Source organism: Nylanderia fulva, unplaced genomic scaffold (assembly GCF_048542155.1).
Source record: "Nylanderia fulva isolate GAGA-0341 unplaced genomic scaffold, ASM4854215v1 Scaffold214, whole genome shotgun sequence".
NCBI classification, from domain to species: domain Eukaryota; kingdom Metazoa; phylum Arthropoda; class Insecta; order Hymenoptera; family Formicidae; genus Nylanderia; species Nylanderia fulva.
The window spans coordinates 72,710-92,235 of NW_028190280.1; the positions used below are offsets into that span (position 1 = coordinate 72,710).

At 34.4% G+C, this 19,526-nt stretch overlaps 1 protein-coding gene across 1 annotated transcript in view; it reads left to right on the top strand.

Annotated features, from left to right (window-relative positions):
* Positions 1-1,136: 1,136 nt before the first annotated feature.
* LOC146723245 (uncharacterized) overlaps positions 1,137-19,526 on the top strand; it is a 32,730-nt gene continuing 14,340 nt past the window's right edge. Inside the window, exon 1 of the mRNA XM_085482720.1 lies at positions 1,137-1,282. Within this exon, the coding sequence (XP_085338846.1) occupies positions 1,137-1,282 (146 nt within the window). The remainder of the gene's footprint in view (positions 1,283-19,526) is intronic.

A 19,526-nucleotide genomic window follows, 5' to 3' on the forward strand; every position in this document is an offset into this window, starting at 1 on the left:
ATAAAATAAATATTTCAACATTGAGCTACATTAGAAATATTGCAACAATATTATGCAAATATTATAAGTTAATATTTTATAGAAGACATTGCAAAATTTTATTGCTATATTATAATGCAATCACATAGTTCCTTTATTTACCGCTATGTGCCGCAAACTGAGCTATCTATCTCGCTATTAAGTTTTAGTCAGAGAATTATATAAAAATATAAAGCATGCAAAAAGTAACTATTACAATCATCAATTTTTATCAGTTTAATTATTTTGATACAATTTCAACAGATTAAATTGGTTATTTAAAAACTGGACAAATAAATGTCCAAATAAATGAAGAAAATGAAAAATAAGAAATATTGTGCAATATTTCATAAATGTTATATTAACGTTGCATAAAATATTTTACAGCATTGCAAAAATTATTGCTCAATATGCGATTTAAAACGAACTCTAAAATAAACGGTTTCTTAAACGTTTTTGAGTGAAAATTTTATGCAATTAATAAACGTTTCTGAGAGCTGGTTATGAAACGTTTCTAAAACGAATTACTGTACTACCTGAGAAGTTTCCTTTTCTTTTGTAGACCTTTTAAGTCTTAGGGTTTCGTTCAAAATGACAAATATACAGTTGAAATATGTTTAGAACACCCTGTACGTATATACATATACAGGGTGTCCCAAAAGTCTGAAAACGATTGAATATTTCCTATTCCTATACAATGCATTTTTACCCTCTACCTTTCCACAGATCTGAACGTATAACAATACAACTGAATGCAAATATTCTCCTCTTATAAGTTTCTTTCTGCTAAAGTTACATAAAACATTGAAATTGCACATTAAAAAAATATATTTAATTGCATATAAAAATAATAATAAAAATAGAACATCTTCGAATTATTGTAATAGTTTATAATAAGGGTATACGATTCTTTGATGCGTTGTAAATACACCAAAGATATTCTTGGTCAACGTTTTTTTTTCTTGGAAAAGAAGAAGAAGAAGAACAGTAAAACATAAGAATAATATGTTGCAGTAGATTAGTCTAAAATAAGAATATAATTATACGTAAACAATTTGATGTAAAAATCGATTTAATTTAATTTTTTTTACATTCTACTACACGTAATGGCAACCATAATGTCTTTACCCGACGAGGTGATAGACGTCATTCTTGGCTACAGTGATATCACCATCGAGGATATCAATAATTTCAGACGCACGTGCACGAAATTCCGAGGGGCAGCCAAATATAATAAACATCAAGAAAGAAAGTTTTATCAGAGGTAACTTTTATTTTGTTCGTATTTTGTAATTTGTTTTTATTAATTTTCTTGCAGTGCATATAACTTATGCATAAAATTTATTTTATAAAAATAAAATAAATAGAAATATTAAAAATTAAATATAATATAAAAATCAAATAAATAAAAAGATTCTAATAATAAGAAATAAGATCAATATAAAAAGGATACGAAAACTAGCTAATAAATATATACAGGGTGTTATACATAAGATGTCACATCGAAATTATACAAGTGTAGTAGATCTTGTTATTTGGAAACGATTTTTCTTCAACAAAACCTCGAGGGACGCCATCATTTTTTGCATGTTTCCAATTTTTGCTATCATATATCTTTATAAGAAAACCTTAAATTAAAAATAATAAGAATATTTTTAAGTCAGCTCACCAATTTTTAAATCACCATATTCATCTCGACTAAATTGCCAAACGCGATGTTATTGCGACAGATTAAGATAAGAAAATTTGGAAACTAAGGAATTTGAATCCTATGATTGGGATCTCAGAAATTCCCCTTGTTCTTTCTTCTTACATCCCCTGTAAAGAAATAGACCAAAAAAATATTGGTCCGAAAGTCTTAAATTAAAATTTTATTAAAATAAACTCTATTTGAAAATTATTGGAGAATGTGGATTTATAAATATTTTATTTTCACAAGGCTTAGTTTACAGAGAATTCTTAATTTTCAAACGCTTATAACTCGAAAATTATTGATGCTTTAATATTTTTGCTGAGGAAAAATCATCTTCAAATAACAAGATCTATTTGTATATTTTTGGTATGTTCTTTCCGAGTGTTTTTCCAATTGACACCATCCAGGAAATGGCCAGTTTCCAAGATGTCAAATCTAGGAAGTCCTAACACTTTTGAAGAAACCAGGATTGCTGTAATCCGTAATAAACGTTTACCTGAAGAACGTTCTTTTCCGTCCATTCTTAAATTCTTTAGACAAGGGGGGGAAGAATTGTTCCGTGGTCTCTCATCCCGAGGGATCCTTAAATCTCCACCTCGGCATTTGCCCAGTCTATAAATTAAAAGTAGAAAGCCTATAAATTAAATGTATTTTCACCAGAATAAATCTTAAATTATTTGCTACCTTAATTATTAATAATAATATTCACACAGTTACACTATATTGGGTCTCGGATATCAATTCTAATTTGTTCTGTCGAGCAGATTTTTGAATACAGAATACAACATCATTGAGTTTTCTAATGATCTTATAAGGCCCTTCCCAATGACTTTGAAATTTAGGAGCCTTTTCTATTTTCCTTCTGAAATTTTAGGACATTCCGAACGATAATGTCCATACGTTCCACAATGCCAACACTCTATTTTATTTTTTCTATTAAATTCCTTTTTACTATAATTTTCCTGTTCTTCATCCTTTTCTTTACTTTGAATTTTTTTGGGAAAGGCCCTTCCCAATGACTTTAAAATTTAGGAGCCTTTTCTTTTTCCTTCTGAAATTTTAGGACATTCCGAACGATAATGTCCATACGTTCCACAATGCCAACACTCTATTTTATTTTTTCTATTAAATTCCTTTTTACTATAATTTTCCTGTTCTTTATCCTTTTCTTTACTTTGAATTTTTTTGGGAAAGGCCCTTCCCAATGACTTTGAAATTTAGGAGCCTTTTCTTTTTTCCTTCTGAAATTTTAGGACATTCCGAACGATAATGTCCATACGTTCCACAATGCCAACACTCTATTTTATTTTTTCTATTAAACTCCTTTTTACTATAATTTTCCTGTTCTTTATCCTTTTATTTACTTTGAATTTTTTGGGAAAGGCTTTTCTCAATGACTTTGAAATTTAGGAGCCTTTTCTATTTTCCTTCTGAAATTTTAGGACATTCCGAACGATAATGTCCATACGTTCCACAATGCCAACACTCTATTTTATTTTTTCTATTAAATTCCTTTTTACTATAATTTTCCTGTTCTTTATTCTTTTCTTTACTTTGAATTTCTGAATCTTTATTTTTACCGTAAAAATTCTGCTTTGAACTATTATCATTATTATATTCCTCCTTTTTCTGAAAACTATTCTCATTAATTATCTTGATGGCCATTGCTCTTTCTATTGCCATTTTAAAAGATGAAACCCCCTTCAATTGTAACGTTCTTTTCATGAAACCCTCATTAATAGCATTAATAAATTGCGCGCACGCTATTTTTTCGAGGATCTCTTCTGCGCATTCTGGATAAGTCAATTGCGCTAAACGCTCAATATCACCTCCCAAAGTTACAATTTCTTTATCGAATTTTTGTCGCCGATTTGTAAACTGTGTATAATAAGTTCCCGAAAGATGTCCCTTTCCGAATCGCAATTCTAATTTCGATTTTAATTCCTCAAATTTTAATTTTTCTATCTCTTTTATACAATCTAAAACCGATCGCGCTTTTTCTCTCAGACTAGATGCTAATATTACAGTTTTTATTTCCGTCTATCGATTCGCTCACGCTATCAATTCAAACTGAGTAAAGAACTCCCTCAACGACCCTGTCACATGAAAAGTATCCGGCTTTAATTTATACGCTCATTCTCGACATTCACAATACGCTCGTTTTCGGTATTCGCAATATTATTAGAGCGACTTATCTAGGCGATTTCCTGCTCTAATCGGTGTAACGTTTCATTTTTCTGACGAAGCTTTTGTTGCATCAGCTCTCACTCCATCTTCTGTTTCTCTCTCATCTGTTCCAATTCCTGAAGAATTGCCCGCAACGAATTCATTTCTGTCAAGTTCGCCGCCGGAGTTTGTGTTTTTCTTGGTGAATGTACCGTCGACATCCTGCTGCTCGTTTCTTCTCGTTGATCCCGGACGAGCCTTCAGATTTCTCGAACGGTTTGCAAAGAAAAATCCGCACTCACTCATTCTCTCACACGCGTTCGGTATTTACGAATAAACTCACGAAATAAAGCAATAAACTTTAATGTTAAAATCCAATACAATGAAACGATAACGAACAATATAATTGATATTAAATTACACAAAATTACACTGTGCTTATGTAATACGTTTGCGTAGTTCGACGGGCGTTAAACCAAACCGGAAGTCCAGCTGTTTTTTTAAAACAAAACCCTAGCAACGCGCACGGAGACGATATTCTTTCCACAGATGACCGATGACACTTGACATAACGGATAATGTATATCTTTATATATAAGCACCGTTTGTCTGTATGTATGTACGCGAACTACTTCCGCATTTGTGAACCGATTTTCGTGAAACTGGTACCAAAATGTCGCAAATTTTTCGGGGGTGGCTACTGTGGGGTTTTTTTTTATTTATTTATTTTTTTTTTTCTACAGAGGAGGGTATGTTTTTGCGAAAAAAAATCTTTTTTTGCAATATTTCTGAACACATGGTATCAAAATGTTGCAAAATTTTTGGAGATAGCGACGATGCGGTTTTTTCAAGTGTAACACCTCCACCCACGCATCCACCCACGCATCCACCCACGCATCCACCCACACGCATGCGCATTTATGGACCAATTTTCACGAAATTAGTACCAAAATGTTGCAAATTTTTCTGAGAAAACTGGTGTTTTATTTTTTTAAGTTTACGCCTCCACCCACGCACCCACCCACGCAATCGTATATTTATGAACCGATTTTTTTTTAATTGGTACCAAAATGTTGCAAATTTTTTGGAGATGGCAACGATGCGGTTTTTTCAAGTGTTCCACCTCCACCCACGCACCCACCCACGCGCATGCGCATTTATGGACCAATTTTCACGAAATTAGTACCAAAATGTTGCAAATTTTTCTGACAAAGCTGGTGTTTTATTTTTTTAAGTTTACACCTCCACCCACGCACCCACCCACGCAATCGTATATTTATGAACCGATTTTTTTTAAATTGGTACCAAAATGTTGCAAATTTTTTGAAGATGACGATGTGGTTTTTTCAATTGTTACACCTCCACCCACGCATTCACCCACGCGCGTGCGCATTTATGGACCAATTTTTACGAAATTGGTACAAAAATGTTGCAAATTTTTTTGAGAAAGCTGCTGTGTGGTTTTTTAAAGTTTTATCCCACCCACGCATTCACACATTTATTCACAGACTTTTTCGAAATTTGTACTCAAATTTTGTTGGGGATGGCTACTATGATTTTAACAAATTTTTATCATCCTATTTATCCACCCACGCACCCATGCACCCATGTGCATACGCATTTATTGACTTGGTCACACCAATAAGTAATTTTAAAAAAATTTGTGTACATGTTTGTGATTGCAAAAATTTGCAACATTTTGGTACCAATTTTTTAAAAAATTCGTTCATAAATATGCGATTGTGTGGGTGGATGCGTGGGTGGAAGCGTAAACTTAAAAAACCCCACACACATACACAGAGAGAGAGAGAGAGAGAGTGAGGGAGAGGGAAGGAAGAGGGAGAGGGCTCGGGAGGGAGCTAGGGGGGTTCCTCGAGCTCTGCATTGTCTCTCTCTCTCTCTCTCCTTCTCTCGCTTCTCTCGATCTCGCCGCTCTCTCTGCTCTCTCTCTCTTCTCTCTGCTCGACTCTCTCGTCTCCTCTCTCCTCTCTGCTCTCTCTCGTCGTCTCTGCTCGCCCCTTTTTGGGCCAGAGAGAAAGTCTTGGCCTCGCCCTCAGACATGCTGTTTTCTTAAGTGTCAATAAGTTTAGAGAGTGTTTAGATGAGCAGAGGGCGGTGTGTTTTAGAGTGAGAGAGAGAGAAAGCGTGTCTTAAAAAAAGAAAATAAAATCTGGGAGAAAGAAATAGATAACATAGTAGTCATCCACATTTATTTTGGTATAAATTTCGTGAAAGTCGAACAACAAATGTGGAAGTAGTTCGCGGTAATACAAAAAAAGAATTAATTTTTTTGTGTTAAAACGGATTTAATATAGACTATATGAGGACCGCGCGAAGCGCGGTCCGAATAGAAAGGCTGGCTTTGAGGACCGCGCGAAGCGCGGTCCGAAAAGCTAGTATTCTTATAAATAAAGGTTCCACACCAAATATAATATACATATATTTAATGTAAAACCTTTTATGTCAGACATTCTATATATACTCATATATACCCTATACACACACACACACACACACACACACACACACGCACACACGCACACACGCACACACGCGCACACGCACACACGCGCACACGCACACGCACACACACACACACACACACACGCGCGCACACACACACACACACACACACACATTATATATAGGGTGTCTGACATAAAAGGTAAATTATATAAATGTAGATCTTGTTGTGTTTGGAAACAATTTTTCTTCAACAAAAATGTTGAGGAAAGCCATAATTTTTTGCATGTTCCCAATTTTTGCTATCATATATCTTTATAAGAAAACTTTAAATTAAAATTTTATTATAATAAACTCTATTTGAAAATTATTGCAGAATGTGGATTTTGAAATATTTTATTTGGGATATATATTTTTAATTAGAACAACAAAGAATAATGTATAAAAATAAACAAATTTGCATTTCTAATGCATTAACTTAATGATTTTTAGTTACTATTTTATGATTCTCATTTTATTAATTTATTTTCTTACTTATTTTAATTTACTTTTTATGTTTTAATTAATTTGGTAAATTATAAACAAACAGTTTAATAAATAGAATCTAAATATAAAATAATTTTATAAAAAAATGTTCTGTATGATAAGACGTAATGTAAATTTAGTTTTTAGTCCATTAAATTTACTATTGTACATTCTTAGTGTAAACTTTATAAGATATGATATATTATATATTGTAGTGTGTAATAAAAAATTGATAATTTGAAAATTTTAAGCATTGTAGAGTTTATTAAAATTTATTATTATTGAAAAAGCATTGCTATATAATTTTCAAAAACTTATTGCAAAACTTGGTTTAATTTTAGATGGTCTTATGCGAAAAAACTTTATGACAAGCAGTCTGAAGAAAATGAGCGAAAGAAGTCTAGGAAAAGAGAACGGAAAGAAAAGGAAACCTTTGATTTTGTGAAAACTGGTATATATTGTGCGATACAATTACAAAAAATTTTACCTCGATTAATTCATGCATCTAATGTGTCATTTCATTCTCATTATAATAATTTCATTGACAATTTTACACACTTGCCATACATATATGATTTAAATAAATATTTGAACGTTGATAATATAATACATGAATCTAAAAGTATTATATTATGTTATTTTTTTATTGACGAACTTAAAAGCATCCTTAACGAACAATCTGCACTGTAAGATTTTCATTATAAATTATAAATTAAAGTGATAATAAATTTTATAGATTAATGTATATATTGCATAGTTAATATGTAAATTTTGCAGAGGAATTAGTTGCGATCTAAACGAAAAATATTGCAAAACAAAATTATTTCTTAAGAGTTTAACTAGGCTCTGTAATATAAATATAAATTTAACATATATAAGATAGGCAATAAGAGCCAAATCGCGGATGACAGTGCGTTATTCTAAACGAAACTAAATTTTTTCGTTAGAATTAAATACCTGTGCACAAGGCACCAAATTTTTTACTTGGGCACGGCCAAGATATAAAATTGGAATAATCTCTACAAGAGATTTTTAATTCCATGTATCCCCTATTCCCCCTAAAGAAATAAAGTGCGAGAGAAAAATATAGATCCGAAAGTCGCAGAATCGGGAATCGAACCCGAGACCTTTCGCTTGCCGGGCGACTGCTCTTCCAACTGAGCTATTCAGATCCTTTCGATTCTATACTTTTCTCTGTTATATATATTAATGTTGGTAAATAAACGCCTTTAAGCCAGCGTGTATAAATTAAGAGTTTAACTAGGCTCTGTAATATAAATATAAATTTAACATATATAAGATAGGCAATAAGAGCCAAATCGCGGATGACAGTGCGTTATTCTAAACGAAACTAAATTTTTTCGTTAGAATTAAATACCTGTGCACAAGGCACCAAATTTTTTACTTGGGCACGGCCAAGATATAAAATTGGAATAATCTCTACAAGAGATTTTTAATTCCATGTATCCCCTATTCCCCCTAAAGAAATAAAGTGCGAGAGAAAAATATAGATCCGAAAGTCGCAGAATCGGGAATCGAACCCGAGACCTTTCGCTTGCCGGGCGACTGCTCTTCCAACTGAGCTATTCAGATCCTTTCGATTCTATACTTTTCTCTGTTATATATATTAATGTTGGTAAATAAACGCCTTTAAGCCAGCGTGTATAAATTAAGAGTTTAACTAGGCTCTGTAATATAAATATAAATTTAACATATATAAGATAGGCAATAAGAGCCAAATCGCGGATGACAGTGCGTTATTCTAAACAAAACTAAATTTTTTCGTTAGAATTAAATACCTGTGCACAAGGCACCAAATTTTTTACTTGGGCACGGCCAAGATATAAAATTGGAATCAAGAGACACGGTAGTGTCTCGCGACCAGTTAAGGGCGTAGCGGAGACACCGTGTATCTTAACGCGAGTCGGACATTTGAGTCTTTATAATATTTCGAATCCTCAATAATGGCTGAAGCAATCGAGTTTATACTAGACTTAATCGATAGATTGAGTTCGAATTATATAATAAAAGTGTCTTTATTTCTGCTCTACGTGATTTGTAAGCAGAGATATATAAATGCAAAGTCGAAATATGAAAAATTTCTATTAAGAAACGTCCCCGTCATCATTATCATCATCATTATCATCATCATTATCATCATCGACCACGCATACATAGTAGTATCGTGCTACACGTATTCACACGTATACAACACATGCGCACACATATATCACACGTACACAACACATGCAAGATGCATGTAGTGGTAATTTTGTCCATCTCGCACGTTTTACAACAGATGGCGATAGTGGCGCTCCGCCATATCGGCAGCGTGCGGGGTTATGTTGGCTAACTCTCTCTCTCTCTCTCTCTCTCTCTCTCTCTCTCTCTCTCTCTCTCTCTCTCTCTCTCTCTCTCTCTCTCTCTCTCTTTCTCACACGCACACGCACACACACACACACACTCTCTCATTCTCACTCACTCACTCACTGTTCGTCTTGTGTACTTATTTAGTACATTCATGATCGGCAGCGTGCGGGGTTATGTTGGCTAACTCTCTCTCTCTCTCTCTCTCTCTCTCTCTCTCTCTCTCTCTCTCTCTCTCTCTCTCTCTTTCTCACACACACACGCACACACACACACACTCTCTCATTCTCACTCACTCACTCACTGTTCGTCTTGTGTACTTATTCAGTACATTCATGATTGAACATCTATATGCATTAATGTGAAATTTACTTACAATTAGTTTACTTGAAATATTCAATCTCTAAAGTGTTTATCTTATAAGATAGACAAAAAAATCTGAGTAAATAATAAGAAAAAAAAACAAGGATTATTATTGTCATAATTTTTTATCAATTAAGTACTCTCAACTATCCAATAATTAAATAAATACGTACAAATGTGCGCGCGTGTACACACATACACATATTGATATTAAAGAGATTGAAGGAGAGGAAGGAGAAGATAAAAATTTAAATATTCACATATATTTTCAAATATTATATATGAATTTATAGTTTACATATCTAATTAATAATGAATTTCTAATTATATTAAACATATCAAAATAAAGACATACATGTATTTATCAAATGAATAAAATTATTGAATACAGACTTAAAAAATTTATTAAACATAAACTTAAAAAATTAATTAATTAAACATATTCCAAATTTAGAAAAAATAAACTTTATTTATATATGCAACAGCTTTTTAAACTAAATTTTTAAATTCTATTTTATATTAGACAATTATCTCAATCAACATCTACGTCCACATTAGCTGCACTGCAGACTACCTCTACAGTCACATTATCTGCTCCGCGGATATAGCGTTATGCCAATACGATACATTACATGTACTTACTTACTTGCCTTTACTGTACCAACTCTTGTTCTTTCCACGTAATCATGTTTTTACAGTTATCGTTTGCTGTATATCTTCCAGCAAACTTTATTTCGTGTGAAGTGTATTTAATTAATTAAATCTCTGCGAAAGATTGAGAAGATGAAGGGATAATTCAAACTATGAAGACATGGTTACATGGAAAAGACAAGAGTTGATACAATAATAAAGACATACATGTATTTGTATCCTGCTGGCATAAGGTTATAGAAGTTGATTGAGATTGAAAAATAATAATGAAAATAATAAAAAAAATAAAGACACATGTATTTGTATCGTGCTGGCATAAAGTTATAAAAGTTGATTGAGATTGAAAAATAATAATAAAAAGAATTAAAAAAAGGAAATATTCAATCATCATTTAAAAGCATATTTGAAATCTGTAGAATAAACAGTTTTTGCAAAAAATGTGGAGCATTAGAGCTCTAGTAAGTCTAAAAATAAATGTAAACATCAATTAATAATAACTGATGTTATATATATATTATATATATAAACCAATTTGTTGCAATATTCACTATAAAAGGTTGTAAGGGTAAGATGGCTAAAAGTGAATAATTTAAAAGATAGTTAACATAATTTTACATAAACTGAAATATTTCATAGAATAAAATATTTGTAATATTTCGAAGTTTATGTAAGATTATGTAAAAATTATACCTTTACAACTTTTTATAGTAAATATTGCGAGGAATCGATTTATATGAGAAAAATTAAGGTAATTCTATTTTGAAAATATAAGTGACCTTTAAATAACCTTGAAAATCGCCGTTTAGGAAAAAGTCTGTGTCAACTTTTTCTTTTTCGAAATCCTGCAACTTTTATCTAAATTTAATAGAAAATGTATAAAAAATGCTCGACATTAGTACACACACATACACACACACATATGGGTAAATTTATATAAATACGGTGCTTTAGGAGGAATGATCAGGATTCTAGGATATGATTGTACACATCATTTTAAGCAAAGAAGTTTAGATAAACATGTTTAATAATTGTTCTATTCCGGTCATAAAAATATACAAAAATGAATGATATAATCTCTAAAAACTCACCTTTAAAAAAAGGTAAAAAAAGGCGACCAGTTAAGGGCACGCCATTAACAAAAATTATCCATTGCAAACCCATGTAGAATCCTATCCTATTGCAAACCCATGTAGAATCCTATAAAAAATTAATCATTGCAAACCCATGTAGAATCCTAGGCAAAATTAACCATTGCAAACTCATGTAGAATTGTATTAAAAATGATCCATTGCAAACTTATGTAGAATCCTACATTGCAAAACCATGTACAATAGAATTGTATGAAAAATTATCGATTATAAATTCATGTACAATCGTAACAAAAGTAATGAAATAAAAAAAAAATTGCGTCAAGTGAAAGTAGAAACTTGTACCAGTGGAAAATTAAAGTTGCAGACATATATAGAGTCGTATAATGAATCAGTAAAAATTTAAATTCGCAAATGTAGAATCGTACCATAAAAAAACTTATCTTTTAAAAAAAAAGATAAACAAGATGCCAAGTCCATGCGCCATGTAAAAAAGAAATAAAAAAATTTTAGTTAAAAAAACTGGGAGCGCTGCTAAATAATATTCTAACAATATTAAAATTAAATTGTTACTTTTAAATTCATTACAGTTAAAATATGTTTTGTGTTTAAATTAGTTAATGTTACTTTAAGGTGCATTGTAATTTTGAAACTTAGCAGCGCGCCCAGTTTTTTTAACTAAAATTTTTTTATTTCTTTTTTACATGGCGCATGGACTTGGCATCTTGTTTATCTTTTTTTTTAAAAGATAAGTTTTTTTATGGTACGATTCTACATTTGCAAATTTAAATTTTTACTGATTTATTATACGACTCTGTATATGTCTGCAACTTTAATTTTCCACTGGTACAAGTTTCTACTTTCACTTGGCGCAATTTTTTTTTTTATTTCATTACTTTTGTTACGATTGTACATGAATTTATAATCAATAATTTTTCATACAATTCTATTGTACATGGGTTTGCAATGTAGGATTCTACATAAGTTTGCAATGGATCATTTTTAATACAATTCTACATGAGTTTGCAATGGTTAATTTTGCCTAGGATTCTACATGGGTTTGCAATGATTAATTTTTTATAGGATTCTACATGGGTTTGCAATAGGATAGGATTCTACATGGGTTTGCAATGGATAATTTTTGTTAATGGCGTGCCCTTAACTGGTCGCCTTTTTTTACCTTTTTTTAAAGGTGAGTTTTTAGAGATTAATCTCTACAAGAGATTTTTAATTCCATGTATCCCCTATTCCCCCTAAAGACATAAAGTGCGAAAGAAAAATATAGATCCGAAAGTCGCAGAATCGGGAATCGAACCCGAGACCTTTCGCTTGCCGGGCGACTGCTCTTCCAACTGAGCTATTCAGATCCTTTCGATTCTATACTTTTCTCTGTTATATATATTAATGTTGGTAAATAAACGCCTTTAAGCCAGCGTGTATAAGTTAAGAGTTTAACTAGGCTCTGTAATATAAATATAAATTTAACATATATAAGATAGGCAATAAGAGCCAAATCACGGATGACAGTGCGTTATTCTAAACGAAACTAAATTTTTTCGTTAGAATTAAATACCTGTGCACTGTCATCCGCGATTTGGCTCTTATTGCCTATCTTATATATGTTAAATTTATATTTATATTACAGAGCCTAGTTAAACTCTTAATTTATACACGCTGGCTTAAAGGCGTTTATTTACCAACATTAATATATATAACAGAGAAAAGTATAGAATCGAAAGGATCTGAATAGCTCAGTTGGAAGAACAGTCGCCCGGCAAGCGAAAGGTCTCGGGTTCGATTCCCGATTCTGCGACTTTCGGATCTATATTTTTCTCTCGCACTTTATTTCTTTAGGGGGAATAGGGGATACATGGAATTAAAAATCTCTTGTAGAGATTATTCCAATTTTATATCTTGGCCGTGCCCAAGTAAAAAATTTGGTGCCTTGTGCACAGGTATTTAATTCTAACGAAAAAATTTAGTTTCGTTTAGAATAACGCACTGTCATCCGCGATTTGGCTCTTATTGCCTATCTTATATATGTTAAATTTATATTTATATTACAGAGCCTAGTTAAACTCTTAATTTATACACGCTGGCTTAAAGGCGTTTATTTACCAACATTAATATATATAACAGAGAAAAGTATAGAATCGAAAGGATCTGAATAGCTCAGTTGGAAGAGCAGTCGCCCGGCAAGCGAAAGGTCTCGGGTTCGATTCCCGATTCTGCGACTTTCGGATCTATATTTTTCTCTCGCACTCTATTTCTTTAGGGGGAATAGGGGATACATGGAATTAAAAATCTCTTGTAGAGATTATTCCAATTTTATATCTTGGCCGTGCCCAAGTAAAAAATTTGGTGCCTTGTGCACAGGTATTTAATTCTAACGAAAAAATTTAGTTTCGTTTAGAATAACGCACTGTCATCCGCGATTTGGCTCTTATTGCCTATCTTATATATGTTAAAATTAAAATTATTTCTCTTTATAAGGCAATCTTTGGTGGTGAGGAAATGGGAGATCTATAAAGAACGACTACCTGAAGAACAGCTTTTCGAAAGGATTGCTACTATTATATGTTTGTTATATCCTAAAAATGTACTCGCATCAAATAATTTCTGTATTATAATTTCCGGCACAGGTCTTAAAAAATAAATATGGTCATGGATTAATTTTATTAATAATATATCATAGCGTTGCTAGGAGGCTTGATCTACGTTGCGATATACACAAAATGATTAAACTCCCGTCTCATATCAATAGTAAATCTCTATGTTTATTTTGGAAATGGAGCTAGTAAGTGTAATTTAACATGGTATTCTTGACATTATTCTTATGATAGACACGCAACATAGATAACTTTTTATTGTTCACAGTGTCACGATTGGTTTAGAAAATGTAAAATGTTTTAACGAAATTCTTGAAAATTGGACAGAGCATTCTATAGAAGAACAGTTCATTAATGAGAACACTTTTAAAATAACAGCTAGTGAGGTTGACAATTATTCATATATATGATTTCTATTAATTTTGACATTAATTAATATAAATTTAAGGAATGTACAATCTTATCATTCTTTTCATATTTAATTCTTTCTTTTACAGATATGAAGAATGTTGACAAAAATGTTTAATTATATGTTATACCATGATAAATTTTCTAGATATCTACTTAGCTGTGTATGGCCTGGGGAACGGGTACGTAAGCACTATATATATATATATATATATATATATAGATATATATATATTGTGACGTGACATTTTGTACTGTCCGTCACAAGGGCCGAAGGCCCGGCCGGGAAGGCGGGAACTTCGGGAACCTTTGCTCTCTCGCCAATCTTTGAGAGAGAGAGAGAGAGCACCCGAACAATCATTTTGCGTTTACTACCGCGTCGGAGGATGCGCTTCGCGCATCCGTTTCGCGAATTACTTTATGTATGATTTTTGTTTGAGCGATTTTTGGCGTTTTCGGCGAGCAATTTTGCATAGGGTACGTGTCTCAACCGAGGAAACCAATAGAGAGAAAGAGTGGGAGGACGGAGAGGACGAAGAGGACGATTGAGGACCGAGCAGGAGCCACCAAGTCCGGATCACGCTCGGTAAATATTATTTTCACATCAAATTTCTGGCTTGCTCCCCCTGTTAAGAACCTGGGTACCGCCGTAAAATGTTCCTTCTTCCGCAGAGATTCCGGCCAGAGACGGGGATGGCCACTCTCTCGCGAGAGGCGAGAGAGCCCCGAAAACGAAAGGCGCGGGAGATACCCTACCTCGAGCCCCGCAGATCCGGATACATCGAAATCCCGCCATCGATCAAACAATCGATCTGGCGGATTTTTGAGAAAAATCGCAAAGAGGTGCACTCGTAGGAGTCTTCCCGACGGCCCATAAAGAGGAATACCGGAACCCAAAGCGGAAACATAGAGGAACGGCGAGGGAAAATTTACATCAAGAAAATTCGCAGGGCCCCGCGGGGTACCCGGCGGCCCTGCCAGGATAAGGAGCGCCACGGGTGGAAAATGCCAAATTTAGTATCGGCGTGATCCCGGCAGGCCTCTTGCTCGTCACTGTTCGGCGAGGCGTCCCAGAGAGTAGAGGTTCCTGCGCGGATGCCGAAGCACACGAGGACCCGGAGATACCGGTGAGACGAACGGCCCTATATGTAATATTGTAAAGCCGCTAACTTCTTTTGTGAGTACCGTATTCGGGAGAGAAGCGCGTCACGGCCGCGGCCGGTTATTAGATTCACCGGAAATTTCGTGATTTTGAGAGTTTGATTTAGAGTTTCGTTCCGCGTAGAATTTATCCCGGCGCCCGGCCGACCGCGTGCTCTCTCCCGCGCGTATATTAAGAGAGGCTCTCTCTCCCGCCGACAGTCGCCGCGATTTTTGTCACGTTAATGTAAAAATTAAGGTATCGTCTTGTAATTACTGTACCGTTCTCGTCTGTTAGAGTTTCTAGATCGGAGAATAGAAAAGTATTTAGAGTCACGCCTCCGACATAGCATTCTCGCTCGCGCCTATCCTTATCCGTGCCGTCTTCGGATCCTTTGTGAAATATTGCGAGGAACGACCGGCGTGAGCGATCTCAAAGGAAGTCGCGCGGGACCTACTCGAGTTTACGGAAATTTTGTATTGCCTAAAACCATCGGAATTAATTACGCCGCACGGACCTTATTAAGTCTCGTGCGTTAATAATTATTCGACACGTAGGCGTGCGATTTTACTTCCGGGTCCCGCGTGTCATCCGATATCATCGCGTCGGGTCGTCTCAAAGGCGTGGAACAATAACAACGCGCCGCGTCTCGGCCGTACATACGCCGTATTGTATTTTTCGAATCACATTTCGGCCTCGTTTATCTGTATTTCGGCGTTATTAAAACGGAGATCCCTCCGTAAGATATCAAACGAATATTACTTTTCTTTCTGGACCTAACATTGTACTCAAGTTTTATACAATTATTTTTCTGTCTATCTTTGTTTATCATTGTCTAAATATATTTGATGCTTGTTATATTTGAGCGATTTCAAATAGCCTCTCTCGAATCCCGTTCGCTCTCCCGTCCGAACTCCCCCCTCTACCCCCTGACGACCTGAGCGAGTCGATTATCGCCGTCGCGGAAATTTTCGGGATGATCTACTAATTATAAAAGTCATTTGTCGATTTGTGAATTTTCAGAGTGGCGCGAATCTCGCGCCTGGCGCCCAATCAAACATATTTTTTTGTGTTTACGCGAATTTCCCGCTTTCCGCGCCGAAGGTGTGCCGTCGGCCACTTACATCAACCCTATTTCCCGGATCCTTTTCGATCCAACGGACCATATAAAATCAACGGTTACAATATATACAGGGTTTGTCCGGAAAGTAATGCGTCGCATTTTTTTGTGACGCGACTATACATCGCAGAGCGATGGGACCGGTTGGGGAGGAAGGGGGGTACCCTTAGCTTTCCAACGGTAGGTCGCTCAATTGTTTCCATGCGCTTGGAGGGTTAGGACGGCTTATTCTGTGAACCTCTGCTTAGTGGTCGCGTCGAACTTGTGATGGAGAGAACGATAGAGCAACGCTATGCGATAAAGTTTTGCGTGAAGCTGGACAAGACGCCGCTGGAAACTTTTGAAATGCTCAAGAAAGTTTTCGGGGACGATTGCCTTTCCAAATCGCAGTCAAACAGATGGCACAAGATGTTTAGAGAAGGTCGGAAGGAGGTCGCCGACGAGGCCCGCGCAGGACGCCCGTCAACATCGCGAACGGACGACAATGTGACTCGTGTGCGCCAATTATTGAATTCAGACCGTTGAATGAATGTTCGCTTAATGTCGGAATTATTGAACTTGCCGAAAACGATTGTTCACGAGATTGTATCGGAAGACTTGGCCATGCGGAAGATTTGCGCAAAACTTGTGCCCTGAGTGTTGACCGATGCGCAAAAGCAACACCGAGTGGAAGTTTGTGAAGAACTCAAGCAACTCTGTGCAGATAATCCCAATTTCCTGAACAACGTTATCACTGGGGATGAGTCATGGGTCTTTCAGTACGATCCGGAGTCAAAGAGGCAGAGTGCGGAATGGCACACGACGTCGTCGCCGCGCCAGAAGAAGGCTCGCATGAGCAAGTCCCGGGTGAAGTCAATGCTCATTGTTTTTTTTGATGCAAAGGGGATAGTGCACCATGAATTCGTACCCCCCGGCCAGACTGTCAACGCTCAATTTTACAAGGAAGTGCTTCAGAGACTGAATCACAGGATCGCCCGCGTCCGAAAGGAGATCCGCGCTTCATGGAAACTCCATCACGACAACGCGCCGGCTCACACCGCCTTTGTTATTACGGCCTACCTGACCCGGATCGGTGTGGCAACGGTGCCGCAGCCGCCCTACAGTCCCGACTTGGCCCCGGCGGACTTTTTTTTATTTCCTCGGCTGAAAAGGGAGCTCAAAGGACAACAGCTCGAGTCGGTTGACAACGTACAAGCTACTTCGACGGCCTCCCTGAACAGCATCCCAGTCAAGGAGTTCCAGAAATCTTATGACGCATGGAAATCGCGTTGGCAAAAATGTATTGACGCAGAAGGGTCATACTTCGAACAATTTTAAGTTGTTATACCTATGCGATCAATAAATTCTTTTTTAAAAAAATGCGACGCATTACTTTCCGGACAAACCCTGTATATATATATATATATATATATATGTTGTATCTTAATATATAATAATAATAATAATAATAATAATATCTCTGCGGTTTCGCTATAGTAACGCATGTACAATTACTATAAATTACATATTATAATAAATTATTATAGTAAATTATTTTCCAATTACGTACTGTTATTTAACGTGCTACTAAAAGGATTCTTTATTGACGAATCAAAATTCACAAGAATAATTATTTAATATCTAATCTTGCACTTTCCAGCTCTACCTTGTTTACTATCAAACAAGAAAAGAGAGATTAGATATGAGTCGGGAGAACATAAAGTTTGCGGTTGGTATGATCGTAAAACATAGTGATAGACTTCAAAATAATTGTATCGGTGTGATAATTGGATGGTGTCGACCAATAGATACATGTACTACATATTTCAAAAAACACAATCCTCATACCAACTTTACACAATTTGACAGTATTATGCCATTAATTTCCTGTCGTAATTACAATTTTGCAAAGCAACAAACAAATTACATAATTCTTACGGAAAATAATGAAATGTGTCTCGTGGAAGAAGGTATGAATATCATCATATTAAGCTGCGTCTTTATTTCAAATTATATTTGTTTATTTTTCGTGTCCATCTTTTCGTACACATTGTAAACCAATATTTTATTTTATTCTATATATTTGTTTATTTTATTATACATTGGTTATATATTTTGTTATTATTTTATTTTGTTTCTTTTCTTTTTTAATTTAGTTATTTTATTTGTTATATTTCATATTTTATTATATTATTTTGTTTATCTTAGATATTATAAATGTATTTTTTATTTTTTTTTTATTTTAGACACTATAAGTTTAACAACGCCGAAAAAGATCGATAATAGCGAAATCGGTCGTTATTATTGTAAATTCGAAGGCACATATAACGTACCAATTAAAATGCTGGCCAAAGTCTACCCTAAAGATGTTGCTATAAATGAGTGTGTGTATATGTATTTGTAAAAACTTTTCTCAAAAAATGCAACGCAAAATAAAAAGAATTTTTCTAAATTACATTTTGCAATTATATACGATTATTATTAATTTTATAATTATACATTTTACTGCCACATTATCAACAGAACATGCCTATAAAACATAAGTTATCGATTTTTCTATAGCAATATTAATATATAATTAGTTATATATATAAATTGAAATTAATGTAATATCTATTAATTTTTATAAAATACATTTCTATATACGTAAGATATATAAACGTACTAATTCATGAATAAAAATAAGCATATTTATATAATGATACTAAACTTCTTTTAAATTTATAACTCAAATAATACAGTTACATTACGTATACGATATGTATTTTTTTCGCTAAAATTTATCAGGAGACGCGGTAGTGTCTCCGGCCATGTTCAAACCCTAAAAGACCTTAAAAGACACTACAAGTCTCCTTATCCTGCACCATCAAAGTCCATTTTTTGGGGGTGTAGAACTACTAAAATATAAAAAATTTTGAATTGCACGTAATATAAC